Source organism: Populus nigra, chromosome 4, assembly GCF_951802175.1.
Source record: "Populus nigra chromosome 4, ddPopNigr1.1, whole genome shotgun sequence".
Lineage (NCBI taxonomy): Eukaryota > Viridiplantae > Streptophyta > Magnoliopsida > Malpighiales > Salicaceae > Populus > Populus nigra.
The window spans coordinates 10,988,833-11,009,535 of NC_084855.1; the positions used below are offsets into that span (position 1 = coordinate 10,988,833).

Genomic DNA, 20,703 nt, shown 5'->3' on the forward strand with positions numbered 1-20,703 from the left:
TTTCTTTCTGAATTTATATGAACTTAAATATTATAAAAATAAAAGTTTATTACTAAAATATAATCACCCAAAACTGCAAGTATAAAAAAAAATCAAAGAACTTGTTACTCTTCTAAAACGAGGAATCCACGTCCTCTAGGGTGGGGGAATTTTTTCTTCGGACTAAAACACCCCCATTTTTAATATCTTTAATTGGCATTCGTGTATTTGGTATTGTAGTAACTTTTATAATTGTAATTTGAAAAAAATTATTTTATAAAAAATATTTTTAGTTGAGGTTAGTTTGATATTTATATATATTTGGTTAAAACTATGGTTAAAATTGAAGTTGAGCAAAAGTAATTTAATGTGTTTAGTTAAGAATGTTTTTTAAATTAAAGTTATAAAATAACTATAATATATATATATATATATATATATATATATATATATTAATGATTTTAAATTTGAATATTGTAGATTTAACTACTACTATTGCATCATGAAATAAATAATACTTTGTATAAAATATTTTTTATTATTTTATTAAACTATCTATAATTTCATTACATATAAAATTCATTCGACAAGAATTACAGTTTCCATGATTGTTTGAGCATGTAATTAAATTAAATTAAATATTATTATGAATAAAATTGAGATTATAATGTGAATAAATTTAATTCACTTTAAACTAGTTTTTCAAAAAAAAATATTGTTCACGTGAACAGTACGAATGAAATCAATTTACTGTACTAATTTTTCAACCAAAAAAAATATTACTATTCACTTTAATTAAAACTACAGAGAAAAAATGCATCTGGGAGCTGCTTTGATTATTATTTTAAATTCCAAAATTCTGCTAAGATGATTGATAAATACACGTTTTATGAAATTGGCAGTGATAGATATTATTTCACTTGATAGCTATGATTAGTTTAATCTACTCGTGCTTATGAGTGTATTTTATTTAGAAAAAATACATCATATTCTTTAAGCAAAAAAATTATTATAATAAACTTCTTTAAATTCACATCCTAATAAATTTCATAAGAAAACCTAGGAATCCAAATTAGATACTGTAATCTTCAACCTTTTGATGTGTTGAAAAAATATTTGATAAATTAATATCTTGTTTATTTGTCAAAAAACATTTTATCTTGGAAGGTGAATTATATAAAAAACAAATTATTTTTTCATGTTTGGAAATGTCATGAAAAATAAATTGAAAGATACTTTCTAGAATTTTATCATGTCATAAAAAATAAATTAAAAAATCATTTATTATTTTTTATTTTTTTCAAGTTTATTTAATACATACAAAATATTACATGTAATTATTTGACCGTTTATAATAAAAACAAATGAGATGTAAAAAAGTATAATAGTGATTTTTTTATTATATATATATATATTATTTTATAAATTACAACTATATGTATAACATAAATATTTTTCAATTAAAATCTATTAATAATATTTTTTCCATTTTAAACCTTGTTAGATATTTTTTTAAGTAAATTCTATTAACATGTCTAGTTGTACAATACAAAATTAGTTGAAAATTATTTTCTAATCTTTACACATATAAAAGAAAATAAGTTTAAAATTAATAAATTTTGAGTTATTTTTTTGAAATAGTAAAATTTTTATTTTTATCAAATAATTTTTGGTGCCCGGAAAACACTGAGAATAGATTATTTACTATGATTTCTTAATTTTATAAAATAATTTATATGATTTGATAATAATATATATCAGCAGTTAAATAGATGTTTTTATATTATTCATCATCAATTAAATAAAACCCAAATATAATATACTTTTAACAAGCACAAATATATGTTAATCTCTTATTTTATTTCCTACTGTTCTAGGACAGCAGCAAGCACGCACTTGCTCAAGGATAAGAGCGTCTTTTTCACTGTAACAATGGGCGCGTGTAATAAACTCTTTTTAAAATTTCCTCGTAGTTAGAAAAGACGAGAGGGCGAATCACTGGAGCAAACCAAAATGCCCATTCTCAGACACGGCCATTAATTAATCAAATCATCATTATCCAAAATCCAGCACAGCTTTCTTCCCTCCCTCTAAAACGGCCACTCCTCTTTATGCGAGCGCCAATTCCCTTTCACCGTTCAATCGCTAATTGCTGTTCCCTCCCTCCGTCTGCTGTTCATCTAACCCCTCACTCTCTCTTTCTCTCTACAAGGTAACCAAAAACCTCGACGTTTTCTTTCCTTTTCTGTTTATTAATCTTTGTAGTCTAATTATGATTATCATTATTTGTTGCAGATATGTCAATTATAGGGAAGAGAGGGATTCATTACTTGCAAAAACTAAAAACTGCAAATATCCCTCCCGAATTGCTAGAAAAAGGCCAAAATCGCGTTATCGATGCTTCTCTCACGCTTATTCGCGAGCGTGCTAAGCTTAAGGTATATTCATCGTAATCGCATTTAAATTGCCAATTATTATCATTTTCTTATTAATTTGTTTTTGCAGGGAGAGCTTTTGCGCGCATTAGGAGGTGTTAAAGCATCCACAACGCTTCTTGGAGTTCCTTTGGGACACAATTCATCGTTTCTTCAAGGACCGGCGTTTGCTCCTCCGCGTATCAGGGAAGCGATTTGGTGTGGCAGCACGAATTCGAGCACGGAAGAAGGTGGTGCCTAGCGAGAATATTTGTTTTTTTTATTATTATTAGTTTAGACTATTTTTGTTTGTTAATTGGATTTTAACAAACTAATTACCGATAGTTATAGCTTTTGAAGGCTCCCATTTCGTATGCTTTGGTGCCTGGATCAACGATGATGTAAATTAGTGCTTCCACATGCTCATGTATGATGCTTGGCTGCTTGCAGGTAAAGAATTAAATGATCCACGAGTGCTAACTGATGTTGGTGATGTTCCGGTTCAAGAAATTCGAGATTGTGGTGTGGATGATGATAGACTGATGAATGTTATTAGTGAATCAGTCAAGCTCGTGATGGAAGAGGTGATTGCTGTGTTTTTTTACTTCTTCTAATTTTGCAGTTCATCGGTTGTTCTGAATTTTTCTTTCTGCATTTAATTTGACTTAAATTGTAGTTTCAGCGAATCTGAAAAGAGATTCTGCATGATTTTTTTTCTTGCTAGGAGTTTTAAGTTCTTTAAATATTGGTGGCTAAGAAAATGTCTGCTATCTACAGGATCCATTGCGTCCGTTAGTCTTAGGTGGTGACCACTCAATATCTTTTCCTGTGGTTAGAGCTGTCTCTGAGAAGCTTGGGGGTCCTGTAGATATTCTTCATCTAGATGCCCATCCTGACATCTATCATTGCTTTGAAGGAAATAAGTATTCTCATGCATCTTCGTTTGCCCGAATTATGGAGGGTGGTTATGCTCGGCGGCTTTTGCAAGTATGTTTTCATCTTTCAATATACTTTTTCTGTATCTCTGATGTTTTTGTGGTTAATTTAGTATATATTTCTGCTTTCAAACCATGACATTAACTTTCTTTTGTCATCTAATTTATGGTTAGAAGTTAGAACAGACTATGATATGTATAAAAATCCTATCCAAAAGGTGTAGATTGGTGATATCCCTTCAGTGATTGTATTACAAAATCTTCTGGTTATCTTAAGTTGAGGGAAACCATATGCTGTTCAGCTCATTGTTTCAGAGTATATGACTGCATCTATTGTTTGCACCCAAGATTTTGAGGTGTGAAGATAGCTGGTAATTTCTTAAATGTTATATTGATCAGCTTGAATGTTGGCTTTTAGGTGGGTATCAGATCAATAACAAAAGAAGGGCGTGAGCAAGGTAAACGTTTTGGAGTAGAGCAATATGAAATGCGAACCTTCTCAAGGGATCGGCAGCAATTGGAAAATCTGGTCTCTCTCTCTCTCTCTCTCTCTCTCTTCTCCTCACAGACACACACGCATGCACACAGCATACATATGTATAAGTTGGTTTTGGGATTTTAACACATTTTTATTTATGGCCTGTTCTTGGACAGAAACTAGGGGAAGGTGTAAAAGGTGTGTATATCTCGATAGATGTGGACTGCCTTGATCCTGCCTTTGCTCCTGGCGTATCACATATTGAGCCAGGTGGTCTTTCTTTCCGTAATGTTCTCGACATTCTTCACAACCTTCAAGCTGAAGTTGTTGCGGCAGATGTGGTTGAATTCAATCCACAACGTGACACTGTTGATGGAATGACTGCAATGGTTGCTGCTAAGCTGGTGAGGGAACTGACTGCAAAAATCTCAAAATGATGTTACAGTTCCCTATCAAGACATTCTAATGTTACTAAGTCCTTGGTGGTCAACCGTAAAGTTTGAGCAAATGGCCTTCTAACATAAAAATTTGCTTGAGCGGAAGGCTGCAATTACCATGGATACTATTCCAATTGCAAACCCAGTCCCTATTCTTTGTAGTTCACTGGGAGTTTAAGGCTGTCATTTTGTATTTTAATGAACAGAGGAAGAATTTGCTTGTCATGGAGTATAATGAAAGTAACAATGTCGAATACTGTCATGCTGGCCGGAGGAGTGTGGAACTCGGAGATTCTTGTGTCCATGGCAGCTCCTTGTTCCACAAAGAGAGAGCATTTATATGACCACCAGAGAGGGCAAGTTGAGGAAACCTAAATTGGTAATAGCCTCAATATTGACACAGCTTGTAGCAGAAAAAATAGAGATAGGATTTTCAAACCCTAATTTTACCATCCTAAACTTTAAAAATTATAAAGAAAATTTTAATATATTCTGAAGCATCAATAATTCATAAACTTCTCTACTAAAAAATAGCATCCAAGGCTGTTTAAATACCAAAAAAAATAAATTAATTAGTAACATCTTAATTAAATGGAAAGTTTTAATCCAAATAAGAAAAATAAAAAAAAATAACAAGAAGAATAAATAAATAAAATTCTAAAACAATAACTTCAGGACTTGACTTGGGCATCAAAACAAAAACAAGCAATAAGCTAGCTACCTCCTTTTGAACGATCTAGAAAAAATTTAACCTGATTAAATGATCATATAAAAAATTATCCATATTTTTATCAATTCGTGTGTTGAACTCGTTTGAAATTTTTTTAAAATCTAGAAAATCTTATTAATTAAGGAAGTAATACAATAAAAATAATTATATCAAGAATAATAAAGATAATGCTTTGCATCAATCCTCTCTACCCAAAAAAGAAAAAACCCTATCCTCAAGTTAATTATTAGAAATTAAACTCAACCCTTTCAAATAAATGAATACCTCAAATATAACATTAAATATAATATTGTAGTTAGTTTATTCCAGCTAAACTGCCTTTATTGACGGTTCAACCAGTCTAGTTCATTTAGTTGTTTTCCTTCCTTCCATCCTCTACATCAATCTTTCCTACGACTTCATAAAATAAAAAAAATAAAAAAAATGTTCTCTTTTATTTCAACTTCAGCCTCCATAATTCCTACAACTTATTCTTACTTTTCACAAGATGACTTAATCTGAACCTATTCATCAACTTCATATTGTCCTTTGATTTCACCTCAACTTCATATTTATTTGGTTTTTCAGTATATTTAATGACTTTAGGTTGTTCTTACAAGCATCCTTTGCTTCATTTACATTTTTACCTTTTATTCTCACATGTGGTACGACATGAAAACTGACTACAAGAATGATTAACAAAGTGAGCTCACACTATTTATAACTATTTACAACTACGACCTGCTTACCAAATTAGAGATTATTTGTGTCAGCTCACACTATTTCATGTTCTTCTGCAGTTTAGTTGTCTCCGAGGTTGAAAGGAAAGCTTAAACTATGGTTTTTTTATTTAATGTGGAAACCTGTTTACCAGATTAAAGATTCTGTGTCTGTTCACACTTCATGCTATTATGCAGTTTAGTTGAGTCCAAGGTTGAATTGGAAAAGCATAAACTAAAAAATAAAGATGCAATTATCATTTTGAACTTTGAATCTTAGCTCCTAGAAATAAGATGAATTTAATATTTGATGTGGTTGGTGAGCATGTGAACTTGAAGTGGTTGGTGAGCATGTCAGTTAGAAGTGTTAATGGATTATTAGTACGAGTTATCTTGCGAGTTAGATAATAAAAAAAATCTGAGTGAAAAAAAAATTTATGTGTTTTTATTGTTTTTTCTAATAAAAAAAATTATATTAAGTGGGAGCTGACTTGATTGGCTTGGCAGATCCAAAAACAACTCGTGCAAACAATAAAAAATATAGTTTGAATTAAAAAAATTAAGGTCGACATATTTTTTTTAAATATTAGAACAACAATATATTGGATTGATTCAAGTTTAACCTGTCAAATCTGCAACCCTAATAATAAAACCATGATAAGCCTACAGAAATCAAATCAAAATAAATTTTGAAGCTTAATTCTCAATAAATTCAATATTAAATGATAAAATAAAAAAATTAATTAAAAAATAACCAGAATCGACTTAGGTTAACCTATCAGACCCATGACATTGATCATGAGACCAGGATAATGTCATAAAAAGCAAATAAAAAAAACAAACATGAAGAAAGAAATTAAAAATTGAAAAATAATAATTGAAAAACAAGTGAAAATTAACTCAACGTTTGAGAAAAAAATTGAAAAACACATTGAAAGCATAATTATCAATCAAACCAATCTTAAAGAAAGAAATTGAAAGAAAAAAATCAACAAAAAAATAACATGCGTCAACTTGGATTAACACGCTATACTCGTGTCTCGGGTTATAAGATTGGGATAACTTCATAGAAAATAAATAAAAACAAATCATAAAGTCTAATTTCCAGTCAATAAAATGTTCAATGATGATTTCTTTTTAAAAAATATCAACTAAAAAAAGGAAAAAGAGAAACTCGAGTAAACCAAGTTCACTCGTCAAACTCGTGACCCGGGTCATGAGACGCGGGTAACCTTAAAATACAAATTGAAACAAATCATGAAGTTCAATAATTAAAAAAAATAAATATTGAATGATTAAATTAAAAAAAAAATTAAAAAAACAAAGCATTATTGAAAATAAATAGTGTTTTATGAGGTAGTGCATAATTATAAAAAAAACAAATCATAAAATATAATAATAAATAAATAAAAAAATTACCATTACTTTGTAAGGTGATGCACAATCACTTTCGTTAATTAATGTTAACACGCAGTAAATTATAAGTTTGTACCACATTGGTAAGCACGTGGACCTGCTTAAATAGCAATAAAAATCATGGTGGGATTGCATATTTTGAACCAAATTTCAACACAAAGAAATTTACTTGCTAATCTTGATGCCATCCACCGAACCATCTCAACTTTTTATTGCCAACAACCCCCGGCTGCAAGATAAAACTCCACCCGAACTCCATGTCTCACATGATTGCTACCTTGTTGATGCTTTTAAGTTTTCCAAATATTGAAATGACAATCTTTTTTTAAAAAAAATATGAAATGTATAAATGGGTTTAAATTGTCATACGTATAAACCTATAAATAATTAAATATTTTCTGTAAACTATTTATAAATACATGTAACTTGTTATATGTACAGCAACATTTATAATGCAAACTACTTTCCTTGAAGCAATTGCCTCGGAAAAGGGCACATGGCATGGAAGAGAATACAAGAATTCCAAATTGTTGCATTTCCTTCTTAACCGATTGAATTTAATTAGTTGCCATGAAAATTATTTAATCTAACCACTGTAATTAAATGGCTAATCATGTCGTGTTCCTCTCACCGAATATTTTTCTTAATATAAAAAAGTAAATACTTTTTAATGTGTTTTTCTAATATAAAAAAATATTTAATTAAAAATTAAAAAAATAATATATATATTTAATTAAATAAATCAAGAACTATATATATCAATAAAAAAAAATATTAATACTGACTAAAAACTAAATTTAAAAATTAAGAGAAATTATATGCATTATACAAAACCAATCTAAGTACCCACAATCCACCTCAAATACGAAAAAAGATATTATTTTCTAAAATATTTTTTATTCTGAAAAAAAAAACGAAAGGTAGAGCATTTTCCAAACTCCTACCCATAGTCAATGGCGTAGATTTTCTCTCTTTCCACGTCCTTGTGAATCCAATGGTCAAGAAAAGAGGAGAAAATGGAAGGCAGATAATTTCCCATTCCCTACCCATACTCATCGGTCTAGATCTCAGCCTCTTCCAAAGTTTACGTTAAAAGATCGACAAAACTTGTTGTCTCTTTGTACCTTGCGAGAAGTTCAAAGTTAAGTAAAAATATTGATTATTTATTTAGTCCTTCATTTGTTTATATAGTTATAAAGTAATCCTTCATGTTTAAAAACATATAGCTTAGTCATTAATTCTTGCTGCCTGTTTTTCCAGTGTTATTTCTTTTTAAAATAAAAAACAATCCAATCTCATCCTTTGATAATTCTAAATTCTTGGCTTGGAGAAAACGAATTTGTGAAGATTTGGAGAAAATTAAGATATTTTAATAAGAGAATGGCTAATTCGAGTCAAAGGGCTAAATTACAAAGTTTAAACAAGAAGCTATTAAGTTATAGTTATACCCAAACATTAGGAACTAAAATATAATTTGTGTTAAATAAGAGTTGCAGTCCCTTGCCTCTTTCATTCTCAAATAAATTCAACTCTCTCTGTAACATCGACAACAGACCCAACAAAAACCAGAGAGAGAGACTGAGAGAGTTTCAGAATTCAGGAATGGCTTCCACTTCTTCTCTAACTCTCTCTCAAGCCCTTTTGGCTAGAGCCGTCTCTCACAATGCCATTGACCATCTCCGTGACAGCCGTCTTTCTCTTGTCTCCCTTCCTGCTTTCTCCGGCCTCAAATCCACCACCTGTACAGCCACACGCGCCACATCAACCACTAGCCGCCGCGGCCGCCGCGTGTCTTCCCGACAAGTAAGGGCGGCGGCAGTGGAGACACTGGATGCGACAACAGACACTTCATTGGTGGAGAAGTCGGTTAATACGATTAGATTTCTCGCTATTGATGCTGTTGAAAAGGCTAATTCAGGTCACCCTGGTTTGCCTATGGGGTGTGCTCCGATGGGTCATATCTTGTACGATGAGGTCATGAGGTACAATCCGAAGAACCCATATTGGTTCAATCGTGACCGGTTTGTTTTGTCTGCTGGCCATGGCTGTATGTTGCAATATGCTCTGCTTCACCTTGCTGGATATGATAGTGTCAAGGTTGGTGATTTCTTTCTTCTTGTTGCTTAAAATATATTTTTTATAGAAACTTTGAGTTTCTTAAGTTTTTTGTTTGTTGTGTGTTTTTCTGAGATGGATCTGGAATTCCTTGATCAAGGAACCAAAAAGATTATTAAAGAAGACCCAACATGTTATTATTTTGATGCTATTGAGTGGTTTGCAAGTTTATTAATTATAAATATGTTATTGCATGTAGAAGATCAAGCCTGAATTATGCAAATGGAGCTAAAGTATACCGCTGTTATTGCTTATTTGGACATTTGATTATTGGTATTGTTGAAGTTAACCGAGCATTCTGATTTGGTTGAATTAACAGGAAGAAGACTTAAAGAGTTTCCGTCAGTGGGGAAGCAGGACACCTGGACATCCTGAGAACTTTGAGACTCCCGGTGTTGAAGTCACAACTGGTCAGATTAAAGTTTCTACTTTTTTTGACCAGTTTTATCTATTATCTGCATGTTTTTACGTGCTTACCTGAATTCGAAACTTAAACTTTCTATTTTCTTCTGCAGGTCCTCTTGGACAGGGTATTGCCAATGCTGTTGGTTTGGCACTTGCAGAGAAGCACTTGGCTGCTCGCTACAACAAACCAGACAATGAGATTGTTGACCACTACACGTATGATAACTGTCTGTCTTTTGTATTTTGTTAATTGTTCTTCTATATAAACTTAAGAGACTTGTCTTCTGTGGCTACGTCTTTTCATTTGTCACGTGTAGATATGTTATATTGGGAGATGGTTGTCAAATGGAGGGTATTTCAAACGAGGCTTGTTCATTGGCCGCACACTGGGGACTTGGAAAGCTGATTGCTTTCTATGATGACAACCATATCTCTATTGATGGTGACACTGAGATTGCATTCACTGAGGATGTTGACAAACGTTTTGAGGGTCTTGGGTGGCATGTTATCTGGGTGAAGAATGGAAACACTGGATATGATGAGATTCGTTCTGCCATTAAGGAGGCTAAGGCTGTGAAGGACAAACCCACTTTGATCAAGGTTAGATATTTCATCTCTCATAGACGTGGTGTGTTTTCAAGATGAGCTGGCAAAATATTTGTTAGGATGATGAAATCATATGGGGAGTCTTCTGATTAGGCACTGATAAATCAATGTAGGGGTACACTGGAGACAGCGTTGAAGTTGCAGTTTTTTTAAAAATATACATTAATTGGATGGTATGCTCTAAACTTGCTGTGCGTTTTCTTTTCTTTGAAGGTGACTACAACCATTGGTTATGGATCTCCAAACAAAGCAAACTCTTACAGTGTACATGGGAGTGCATTGGGTGCCAAGGAAGTTGATGCTACCAGGCAGAACCTTGGATGGCCATATGAGCCTTTCCATGTTCCAGAGGATGTTAAGCAGTAAGTGAAGCAAGATTATGTTTCCACTTATTTATCGCACTACTTTAGTTGATTTGATATTCATAAACTGTCTGGGTTTTTCTTAGGCACTGGAGCCGCCACACCCCAGCTGGTGCAGCTTTTGAAGCCGAATGGAATGCCAAGTTTGCCGAGTATGAGAAGAAGTACAGTGAAGAAGCTGCAGAGTTGAAGTCTATTGCCAATGGTGAATTGCCTGCTGGTTGGGAGAAAGCACTTCCTGTGAGTAAATTCAATTTTGTTTTCTACCGATCTTTCCGGGAGGACCTCTTTGTTGATTCTATATTTGCATCTTTTAATATGAGCCTTTTCATACTGTTGTAAATTATGGATTCTGGGCATCATGTCCCGCAATTTTGTGAACTCAATAAACCCCACCCGCCCCTCAATGATAAACTCATTATCGGCAGGGTGTGGATTTTGCGTGCAAAAGTACAAGTCTATAGATTTTTCATTTGGAGTAAAGGTGTTTTTCATCCTTTCTTTTTTAAAAATTGCAATGTTGCAGACATATACTCCGGAGAGCCCAGCAGATGCCACCAGAAATCTATCTCAGCAAAACCTAAATGCACTTGCAAAAGTGCTCCCCGGTCTTCTTGGTGGCAGCGCAGATCTTGCCTCTTCCAACATGACCTTGTTAAAAATGTTTGGGGACTTCCAAAAGGACACCCCTGAGGAACGAAATGTCAGGTTTGGTGTTAGAGAGCATGGAATGGGAGCCATCTGCAATGGCATTGCACTTCACTGTCCTGGCTTGATCCCCTACTGTGCTACTTTCTTTGTTTTCACAGATTACATGAGAGCTGCTATAAGGATTTCTGCTTTGTGTGAGGCTGGAGTCATATATGTCATGACCCACGATTCCATTGGTCTTGGAGAGGATGGACCAACCCATCAACCAATTGAGCACTTGGCAAGCTTCCGTGCAATGCCCAACATTTTGATGCTCCGCCCAGCTGATGGAAATGAAACTGCTGGCGCATACAAGGTTGCTGTCCTCAACAGAAAGAGACCCTCTATCCTAGCCCTCTCCAGGCAAAAGCTACCCCAACTTCCTGGAACCTCCATTGAGGGAGTTGAAAAGGGTGGCTACATCATTTCAGATAACTCCTCTAGTAATAAGCCTGATGTTATCTTGATTGGTACTGGTTCAGAGCTGGAAATTGCTGCTAAAGCTGCCGAAGAACTTAGAAAGGAAGGCAAGGCTGTAAGAGTTGTTTCCTTTGTTTCATGGGAGCTTTTTGATGAGCAATCAGATGCCTACAAGGAAAGTGTTTTGCCAGCAGCTGTAGAAGCTAGGGTTAGCATCGAAGCTGGATCAACATTTGGATGGGAGAAGATTGTTGGAGACAAAGGAAAGGCTATTGGAATTGACCGGTTTGGAGCAAGTGCACCAGCAGGTAAAATATACAAGGAGTACGGTATTACTACAGAGGCTGTTATCGCAGCTGCCAAAGAAGTCAGCTAGGTGGATCAATTCACTCCCAACATCTTGTTAAATGCGCATCTGTGGTTTGGGTTAGAGAATAGAATGGAGAGGCTATTCCGGGAGACCTGTTTCATTACTTGGCCTCTTTTGTTTCAATAAAAGACTGAGATGAATCCTTCTTCTTTTGCTTACAAGTGGTAAGTTGAGCAAAGCTGGATCAAAGAGAGAGTTGGGTTTATGATATCTTTGAATTTGTAACTGTGTTGCATCTCATCTCTCTTGAGTTTTGTAGTGTTCTTTGGTAACTTTGTAATGAGTTGAAGATGAATTATTATTATTTCTCCTTCATGTTATTAAGAAGAAGAAATATACTTTGCTTTAATTCTAAGATCTCTTTTGCTTTTCTGTTGTGAGTTCGAAGAGGATCGTATTGCTGACTCTCAGGTAATTTGTTTCTTTAACTGTTTCCCCGACCAACCCCCAAATAATATCATCACGAACAGCCAAATAAATAAAAATGACGGGTTGTTGAAATTTGAAAGGTGGTTTTCCACGATCCCCCACAAGAACAAGGATAGAAAGATACTCATTCCTGTAATGTACTCCGAGGTTTGCACAAGGGTTTGCTCTGGGTTTGAATATAAGAGAGATCATAAGAATGAACGGGGAGGTGATTTGATATATGATTGTGCACAACAACCGAAATAATTCCTTGTAAGAGAAGAGTTTGGGACCAAGGCTTCATCGTGGTTACATGAGTTTGGATATGTGTGCGTGTGTGTACACAGATGCATAGCTAGACCATGTAAGAAAAAATCATTTCAACTTTCTAAATTATATGGAGTGAGACTTCTGGGGTCCACTTATGGGTGTGGAAGGATTGGAGACCTTGTCCAATCGCCGATTTGTGGTTGTTGGAGCTCATAATCTCAGCCTCTTATCCAGACATCATCCTCTGCCACCAAAAGCTCCTTTCTACTTGTTTCGTCTGCACACGGGTAGAGGTAGGGGAAAGGTATGGTAGGGCCTACCTTTACATCATCTACAATGGTTTTATCTGGGGTCTATTATATTGTCTGTCACATTCATGAAAGATTTTAGATATCCACAGCATATTCTCCCTTTGGGGATGGATCATTGCCTCATTGGTGGAGTGGCTAGATGTGGAGATCATCCATAAAGGAGGCCCAAAATGGATCTTTCTCCTCTAAACTATCTGGGCTCTGCTTGGTTGCTCTCTTCCAGTCATGCTCAATTTATGTCTAGCACGGGCAATTCAAGGCCCGTACGCGGTGACTTCGTTGAAAAACTTGAAATGAAATTCTCCTGGCAATGAGTTTTGGGTCTGCATTGATCCTATAAAACAAATCTAAACGAGAGATTAATATTTAAGTTTTTTTGATGAAGTTACAAGTATGGAGAAAATCAAAATGATAAAATATGTGTTCTTTATCTCATTGAATGTATTCTTTATATAGTTTTGTTGGGATCAAATCCTCTTCATTTTTCTCTGACAAAACTTGAGAAATATAGTATTATAAAATATCTAGAAAAATATCTCAAGAAATATAGATGAAAAAGAACTACTACTCAGGAATGATATCAAGCATATTATTATTCAATTATAATAATAAATAGTAAATCAATTAAAGTAGCTCGGTTAAATTGAATCCTGGAGCTCAGCCAAGGGACAAGAGAGAGTGTGTTCGGTAGGGTCATAGTTCAACCGAGCTCGATTCCGAACTGTGTTCAAACGTTTTTTTTTGTTATTATTATCAATGTCAATCCTTTTATTTTATTTTATTTTAAAATTTTTGTGGTAGGTGAGGTCAATTCTTTGATAATATCATGTTCACTTGTTGCTGAGGGCTACCAAACTCGCTTCGTCATGGTGCGCCTTTTCCTTTGCCTGTGATGCAGCGCTTGCAATTTTTTTATTTATTATTAATACAAGTATTCGAGTAAGTTTATATATAATTTAATTAATTTTATAAGTTCTGAAATTAATAATTATATAAATTTTTAATAATTATTATATTAATAATCATATAATAAAAATCTAAAAAAAAATTGTTTAATCCAAAACTCTTATCATCAGATTATCTTACACATATATTAACTAATCCCACAGATGCCATAACGTTTGCAATTTTGCTCATGCCATTACCTCCCAGCATCCGGGCCCTCACAAGATAGAATTATAGAAGCACATTTTCTTCTTGGTGTAAAATAAAAATCAAACCTACCGCACGGGCCCCACTATTTTGGTCACAAGCCTACCGCATGTGAGCCAAGCATAGGGTTGGTGACTTGGTCTGGAGGTTGATGAAGGACACATGGATTTCCGAGATCAAACTCTTCACGTCCTCTCACCAACCCATTTTTGGTGCCTCAAATCTCTAAACTACCCCCAAATAAAACATTAATAAAAAACCCTACTGTACAATATTTCCAGCACAAGGTGCAAACAACCATAACACGAAACCCAGCATTTTGAAATAATAATAATAATTAAAAAAAAGGCAGGAAGAAGGAGTAAGGAGTAATAGCAAGTCAAAAATCTGAAAAATTAAATGAAGGGAAACCTCGCTATCATCTTTAACAGATTATATAATTATCAATTTCAACCCGATCAAATTAATTTTATCAGTCTCATCCTAATTCCATTAAAAATCGGACAGGTTTCCATTTCACAACCAAGACAAACACATAACAATTCCTGTAAAGAAGTTTAAAAGCGTCCAGTGTTGAACATATTTGAGAAGAACTTCTTTTCTCGACAGGGAAGATTTGCAATGAAAATACGCTAATGTAAGAGTTGGGTTAGATTCGGGACGAAATTGATAAAAATTATTGTTCGGGACGAAACTAAGACCCAGGCAATATTTTAGGAATCATAGAAAGGTTTTCCAAAAAATAAAAAGTTGGTTGGTGAAGACTACAGCAACAACAACAAGGACAACGAACACCCAAGCCCACCAAAAACCCCTTTAACCAAACCAAACCAAACCTCTTGAAAAAACCAGAAACTGAACACAACTGTGTCGTCCTGTAGTGTAAGAGAAGAGAAAGATAGGAGAGAAACAGAGTGAAAGCCATGGCTCAAGTGAGCAAAATCAGCAATGGAGCACAAAACACCTACACAACAATCCATCTTTTAAAACCCCAGATACCCAAATCTTTGTCTTCAATTTCATTTAGATCACAGCTCATTAAAGGGTCTTCTTTTGGTTTGAAGCAATGTAAAAAAATGGGTAGTTGCAAGCTAAAGGTTGAACCTTTGAAGGTTTTAGCTTCAGTTGCTACAGCAGAGAAGCCATCAACTGTACCTGAGATCGTTTTGCAACCCATCAAAGATATTTCTGGTACTGTTACTTTACCGGGTTCCAAGTCTCTGTCAAATCGGATACTCCTTCTTGCTGCTCTCTCTGAGGTAAGATTAAAAAATGTATATATGATGCTTGAAGTTTTTCATTGCTTTTTCGGTTTTGAATCTTGAGCTACTATAGGAATGAAATCAAGTTTAGATTTAGACTTTTGGATTTTGCTATTTTGTTAGAGTACGTGTTGTCCTTGTTACAGTCTGAGATGTGAGTTAAATAGAATAAATTGAAAGATCGAGGCTGTATTGGTGGAAATGATTTTTGGTTGGTGGATTGTTATAGAGATTTGAGAAAATGTATTTGAAAGGGAAAAGAAAAGATATATATATATATATATATTATTTTTAATCGTTTAGTTTCACAAAGATAATTTCTTTGGTAGTTGTTTCTAGTAATTGTTTGTATTTTTCACTTGGAATTGAAATTGGTTTATTTCTATGCTGCTGACAATATTCGGTAGAAATGCTATAGAGGAGAATGGCTTCTGGTAGTGACGATTATATAATGAAATTCATAAAACAAAAAGATTATATAGTGAATGCTTTTGACCTTTGTTCGTATTACTTTTATATAAAAAAACGTTACTTTGAATACTGCATGCATGTGGGGAGTTATGTGTTTCTTGTCTCACATTTCTAGGCCTGTTAATTTTGTTGGCAGTTATTAATTTTTTCCTTTCATCTCTTTCATTCAGGGTACGACTGTTGTTGACAATTTGTTGAATAGTGATGATGTTCATTACATGCTTGGCGCGCTAAGAACACTTGGCCTCCATGTGGAAGAGAATAAGAAACTCAAACAAGCAATTGTAGAAGGATGTGGTGGCCAGTTTCCTGTGGGAAAAGAAGCAAATGTTGATGTTGAACTTTTCCTTGGAAATGCTGGAACAGCAATGCGTCCATTGACAGCTGCTGTAACTGCTGCAGGTGGAAATTCAAGGTCTGTTCTATATTACTTCACTTGTTCCGGTAAAATTTAATCCTGACCATTTAGAGGGGGTTGATTAGATATTATCTTATGATCTTTCAAAGTTGGGTGGAGGTGAACTATATGCAAACTTGATTTCGGCATGGTCTCAACAACCATCACTTTGTCATTAGCATGAATCACCATCACAAAGTTGAATTTTCAGATTATAAGCTTTAGGGTGTATAATCCCCATAGGAAACAACCCAAGTAGAATAGATTTCTAAATTTCCCAGTCTTCTGTATTTTGAAAGTTGGTACTTAAATCAATGGCCCAATTTTTTTCGATTATATAATGATGCTCACTTTATGAGAGGGCATCTCCATGTCTTTCATTTCAATCCCACTACTTCCAGATCTCTTTACTTACAGCATTTCCTTTTATTTTTTGTTGGTGTTCTTATTCAATACACTACAGCTACATACTTGATGGGGTGCCCCGAATGAGGGAGAGACCAATTGGTGATTTGGTTATTGGTCTTCAGCAGCTTGGTGCAGATGTTTCTTGTTCTCCTACAAACTGCCCCCCTGTTCGCATAAATGCAAATGGGGGCCTTCCAGGGGGAAAGGTGTGGTTTTTGTCATCTTCCACAGTGATCTTTCCTGTTGTATAACATGATCCATCATTGTTTCTTCCTTTTGTTTTTCTGGCATTAGGTATGGGTTGCTGCAACATATTGAACAATTAAGTGATTTTACGTTTTATGGTAGCATCCAACTGATACAAAACAGGTTTAGAAAATATGAGGCCTATGTAACTGCTAACTCAATTACTGCATCCCTCTTTACGGAGGCATAGTGTCAAATGAGTTGGTAACCCTGGTTGGTGATAGTTGAGTGTGGCTTGTGACTGGCCAGGGTTTTCTTTCTGCTGTCATTAGAAAAATATATGCTTTCTCATGTGCGATATATGCATGTGCATCTGGTTGTTCATCTAAAATGAGAAACTTGAACTTGAAACACCCATCACTTTGTTAATCACCTACTGAGGTTTCTTGAAAAGGCATATCACAGCACAGTTTTTTTTTTGCATTTGAACTTGAATTTGCTATTGGGAATAAAGTTTAGGTTTTGCCTGCAACTTCATTGTTCGTTTCTTGTTTAGAATGATATTTTGAAATAAAAACTCGGTGCTGTTGTCATTAATGATGAAACAAAAGTCTTCATTCTCCGTTCATGTTTCCCTCGTCTCCATTTTCAGGTTAAACTCTCTGGATCTATAAGTAGTCAATACTTGACTGCTTTGCTCATGGCAGCTCCTTTAGCTCTTGGAGATGTGGAAATTGAGATCGTTGACAAATTGATTTCTGTTCCATATGTTGAGATGACTCTGAAGTTGATGGAGCGCTATGGAGTCTTTGTAGAACACAGTGATAACTGGGATCGTTTCTTTGTTCAAGGAGGTCAAAAATACAAGTAGGTTTCTTTAGTACATGTAGTGCATGAATATTTGAAGTAATGTTGCACTTGAAGTAACATGCTGAAAATTCAACCAGGTCTCCTAAAAATTCTTTTGTTGAGGGCGATGCTTCAAGTGCCAGTTACTTCCTAGCTGGTGCAGCAATCACTGGTGGGACCATCACTGTCGAAGGTTGTGGGATGGATAGTTTGCAGGTATTTCACTCGTCCATATATATTGGACTTCTACTTGGCAATAATTTTAGAATGTAATATTTATGTGCTGACCACACCCATCGCTTTCCACATATCAAAAACTTTGTTATATTTCCTTCTCAAAATTTGCATGATGTCTTCCAGAGTCCTGACTGACTCCCTGATTCCTAATAAATTCCATGGAGGGAGAGAATATTACAAAATCTATCTAACTATTAAATGCAGCAGACAAGTACATTTTATTATATGTATACATTCAGTCTCCATACCTATCTACCTAACTCAAGTTTCTTTTTGGTTGGAAATAAAGGGAGATGTAAAGTTTGCAGAGGTTCTTGAGAAAATGGGAGCCAAAGTTACCTGGACAAAGAACAGTGTTACTGTCACTGGACCGCCACGAGATTCTTCTGGTCAGAAACACTTGCGTGCTGTCGATGTAAACATGAACAAAATGCCAGATGTTGCTATGACTCTGGCTGTTGTTGCGCTTTTCGCTGATGGTCCTACTGCCATAAGAGATGGTATGGTTTGACCTTTTAAATGCAGCCAATGGAGTGCCTTTTAGCTTTTAAATAACATGACAGTGAGGGAAACTGCATTATATACTAGGAACTTCATATTTATATGCCATAAACTTCCCAAACTATTTCATGTTAATTAAAAATGCATTCATTAGTACTATTTGGTAGATCAGTAGAACATGTCAGGGTGCGGCTGAACTTCTGGCTATGGAAAACAGCAATAAACATAAGCCAACCTTATCTTTCAAAATCCTTAAAATACCCATTATCTGGCTTGAAGTTCTACAAGTTATAGGCTCATCAATGATGATTTTGATAGTCAGATTTACTTATTCTTGTCTGCTCATGCTAACAATGAATTCTGGGATTCACAATTTTTTACTGTTATCTAACTTTGAACCAATCTCTCACCTTCTCTAATTCCCAGTGGCAAGTTGGAGAGTGAAAGAAACAGAACGGATGATTGCTATTTGCACAGAACTAAGGAAGGTTAGTTTCTAGTGGCTTTCTACTCATTTTAATATCTACCCAGCGAGGTACTTGGTTAAACAATTTGCTAATTTTGACATCTGGGCTTTATGTTTCAGTTGGGAGCAACAGTTGAAGAAGGACCAGATTACTGTGTGATCACTCCACCTGAGAAACTAAATGTGACAGAGATTGACACTTATGATGATCACAGGATGGCAATGGCATTCTCTCTTGCTGCTTGTGGAGAAGTCCAAGTCACCATCAAGGACCCTGGTTGCACTCGAAAAACTTTCCCAGACTACTTTGAGGTTCTTGAGAGGTACACAAAGCATTGAGTTGCACTCAAACCATTCATCCATGTGTACAAGAGAGAGAGAGAGAGGTTATCCATTACCATTAGCAACCATGGGTAGTCCTGAATCAACCCAAGTTTTTAATGTATCGTGTTGTAATATTTGATTACTTATGCAAGCAGGTTGATGCTTTTATTGTACTGGACTGGTCATATGTGAAAGGAAAAGCCGGACTTAGTTCATTTAATTATTTTACTCTCAAGAGAGTGAGTGTAGTTCTAGTCAATAATTATGAACTTTAATAGTTCTATTTGTTTTTCCATTAATCAATCAATCAATGAATGCTTGAAGTGATCAAATCAATAAATGTTCATATTTTCTATTGTTCTCGCTTTAGATATATCTGGGATGATCCAAAGAACAGACTTTGAGTTGAGCAGGTTTGTCCAACAGAACTTAATTCCACTCTCCAGGGCAAGATTGTGAAGAATAAAGGTCATCGTTTCCCCTGTTTAGTTTGGCCTCGTTAAAGCGAACAACCAGCCTCGTACCTTAGCTTTCGTAGCTCGATTATGCACAGCCATGAAGGGTCGAGCTATTCATGAGAAAGAGAAAAATAAAGAGAATTGCCTTAACAAGTAACTATATTTTTTAGTCCACGCTTGATCACAACATATAAATACTCACAGCGTTGGTTGGTTCCTAGCAGCTTCATCAATAATGAGATACTTGTTTTGCTCTGATTTTTTTATAGCTTCTGGCCATCCCTCCAACGCTTAACCTTGATGACCTTCACGTGCCTTCAGTCACTAAAGAAACTGGGAAGAAGGCATTGGTCTGTGAAATCACACCTCCAAAGCGTAGCTGAAACCGACTTATAAGGCATGGAATTGGCACGGAACATGTTGCCAAAGCATGTAAAGATTGTTAATTAGGTGGTTCCCCTGTTATTAATTTTTTTTTTATCAGAATCTCACATGGGGTGGTGGGTATAGTGTGTTACTGGTGGGTGGTGGCTATGGAAATTTACTGTTTGCCTTTGCATTTCATTCAATATATAAACTACTCATCTCATCTAAAAAAAATGCCAGTTCATTAGTGTCTAGCAAAGCCATGTTCTTGGGACCCTGCAATTTTTGCTATATATATTCAAGCTTTAATTAGATTATATGGATCCAATACAAATCTGCGATTGCAGTCAACAAGAATAAACCAATGGCAGAATGGACAAAGATCACCTGATCTGTGTAATACAACGGAGTGGCATTTGATTTGTGGAGCACCATTAGTTGGAGGAGGCAAGGATGGTGATTATATTGCAAGGAATATATGGGATAAAAACTTGGATGTAATTTTCTTCAACATCAATCTTCTTCAACATTGAGCTTTCAAAGGAAGTAAAGTGGATTTTTGGCCTGTGATTCTTCGATAAT

General features: G+C 34.9%; 3 protein-coding genes across 3 annotated transcripts; all 3 read left to right on the forward strand.

Annotated features, from left to right (window-relative positions):
• Positions 1-1,943: 1,943 nt before the first annotated feature.
• LOC133691121 (arginase 1, mitochondrial) lies at positions 1,944-4,468 on the forward strand. The gene is made up of 7 exons (XM_062111461.1): positions 1,944-2,191; positions 2,275-2,417; positions 2,485-2,644; positions 2,844-2,977; positions 3,171-3,380; positions 3,747-3,857; positions 3,983-4,468. The coding sequence occupies exons 2-7, from the start codon at positions 2,277-2,279 to the stop codon at positions 4,241-4,243; spliced, it is 1,017 nt and encodes a 338-aa protein (XP_061967445.1). The 5' UTR covers positions 1,944-2,191; positions 2,275-2,276; the 3' UTR covers positions 4,244-4,468.
• Positions 4,469-8,607: 4,139 nt separating this feature from the next.
• On the forward strand, positions 8,608-12,404 carry LOC133690887 (transketolase, chloroplastic). Its single transcript, XM_062111157.1, has 7 exons — positions 8,608-9,184; positions 9,522-9,612; positions 9,718-9,823; positions 9,925-10,207; positions 10,427-10,575; positions 10,662-10,815; positions 11,102-12,404. The coding sequence occupies exons 1-7, from the start codon at positions 8,690-8,692 to the stop codon at positions 12,059-12,061; spliced, it is 2,238 nt and encodes a 745-aa protein (XP_061967141.1). The 5' UTR covers positions 8,608-8,689; the 3' UTR covers positions 12,062-12,404.
• Positions 12,405-14,963: 2,559 nt separating this feature from the next.
• On the forward strand, positions 14,964-19,520 carry LOC133692041 (3-phosphoshikimate 1-carboxyvinyltransferase 2-like). Its single transcript, XM_062112707.1, has 8 exons — positions 14,964-15,455; positions 16,100-16,344; positions 16,790-16,940; positions 17,573-17,787; positions 17,868-17,985; positions 18,296-18,506; positions 18,934-18,995; positions 19,094-19,520. The coding sequence occupies exons 1-8, from the start codon at positions 15,120-15,122 to the stop codon at positions 19,310-19,312; spliced, it is 1,557 nt and encodes a 518-aa protein (XP_061968691.1). The 5' UTR covers positions 14,964-15,119; the 3' UTR covers positions 19,313-19,520.
• Positions 19,521-20,703: the final 1,183 nt, after the last annotated feature.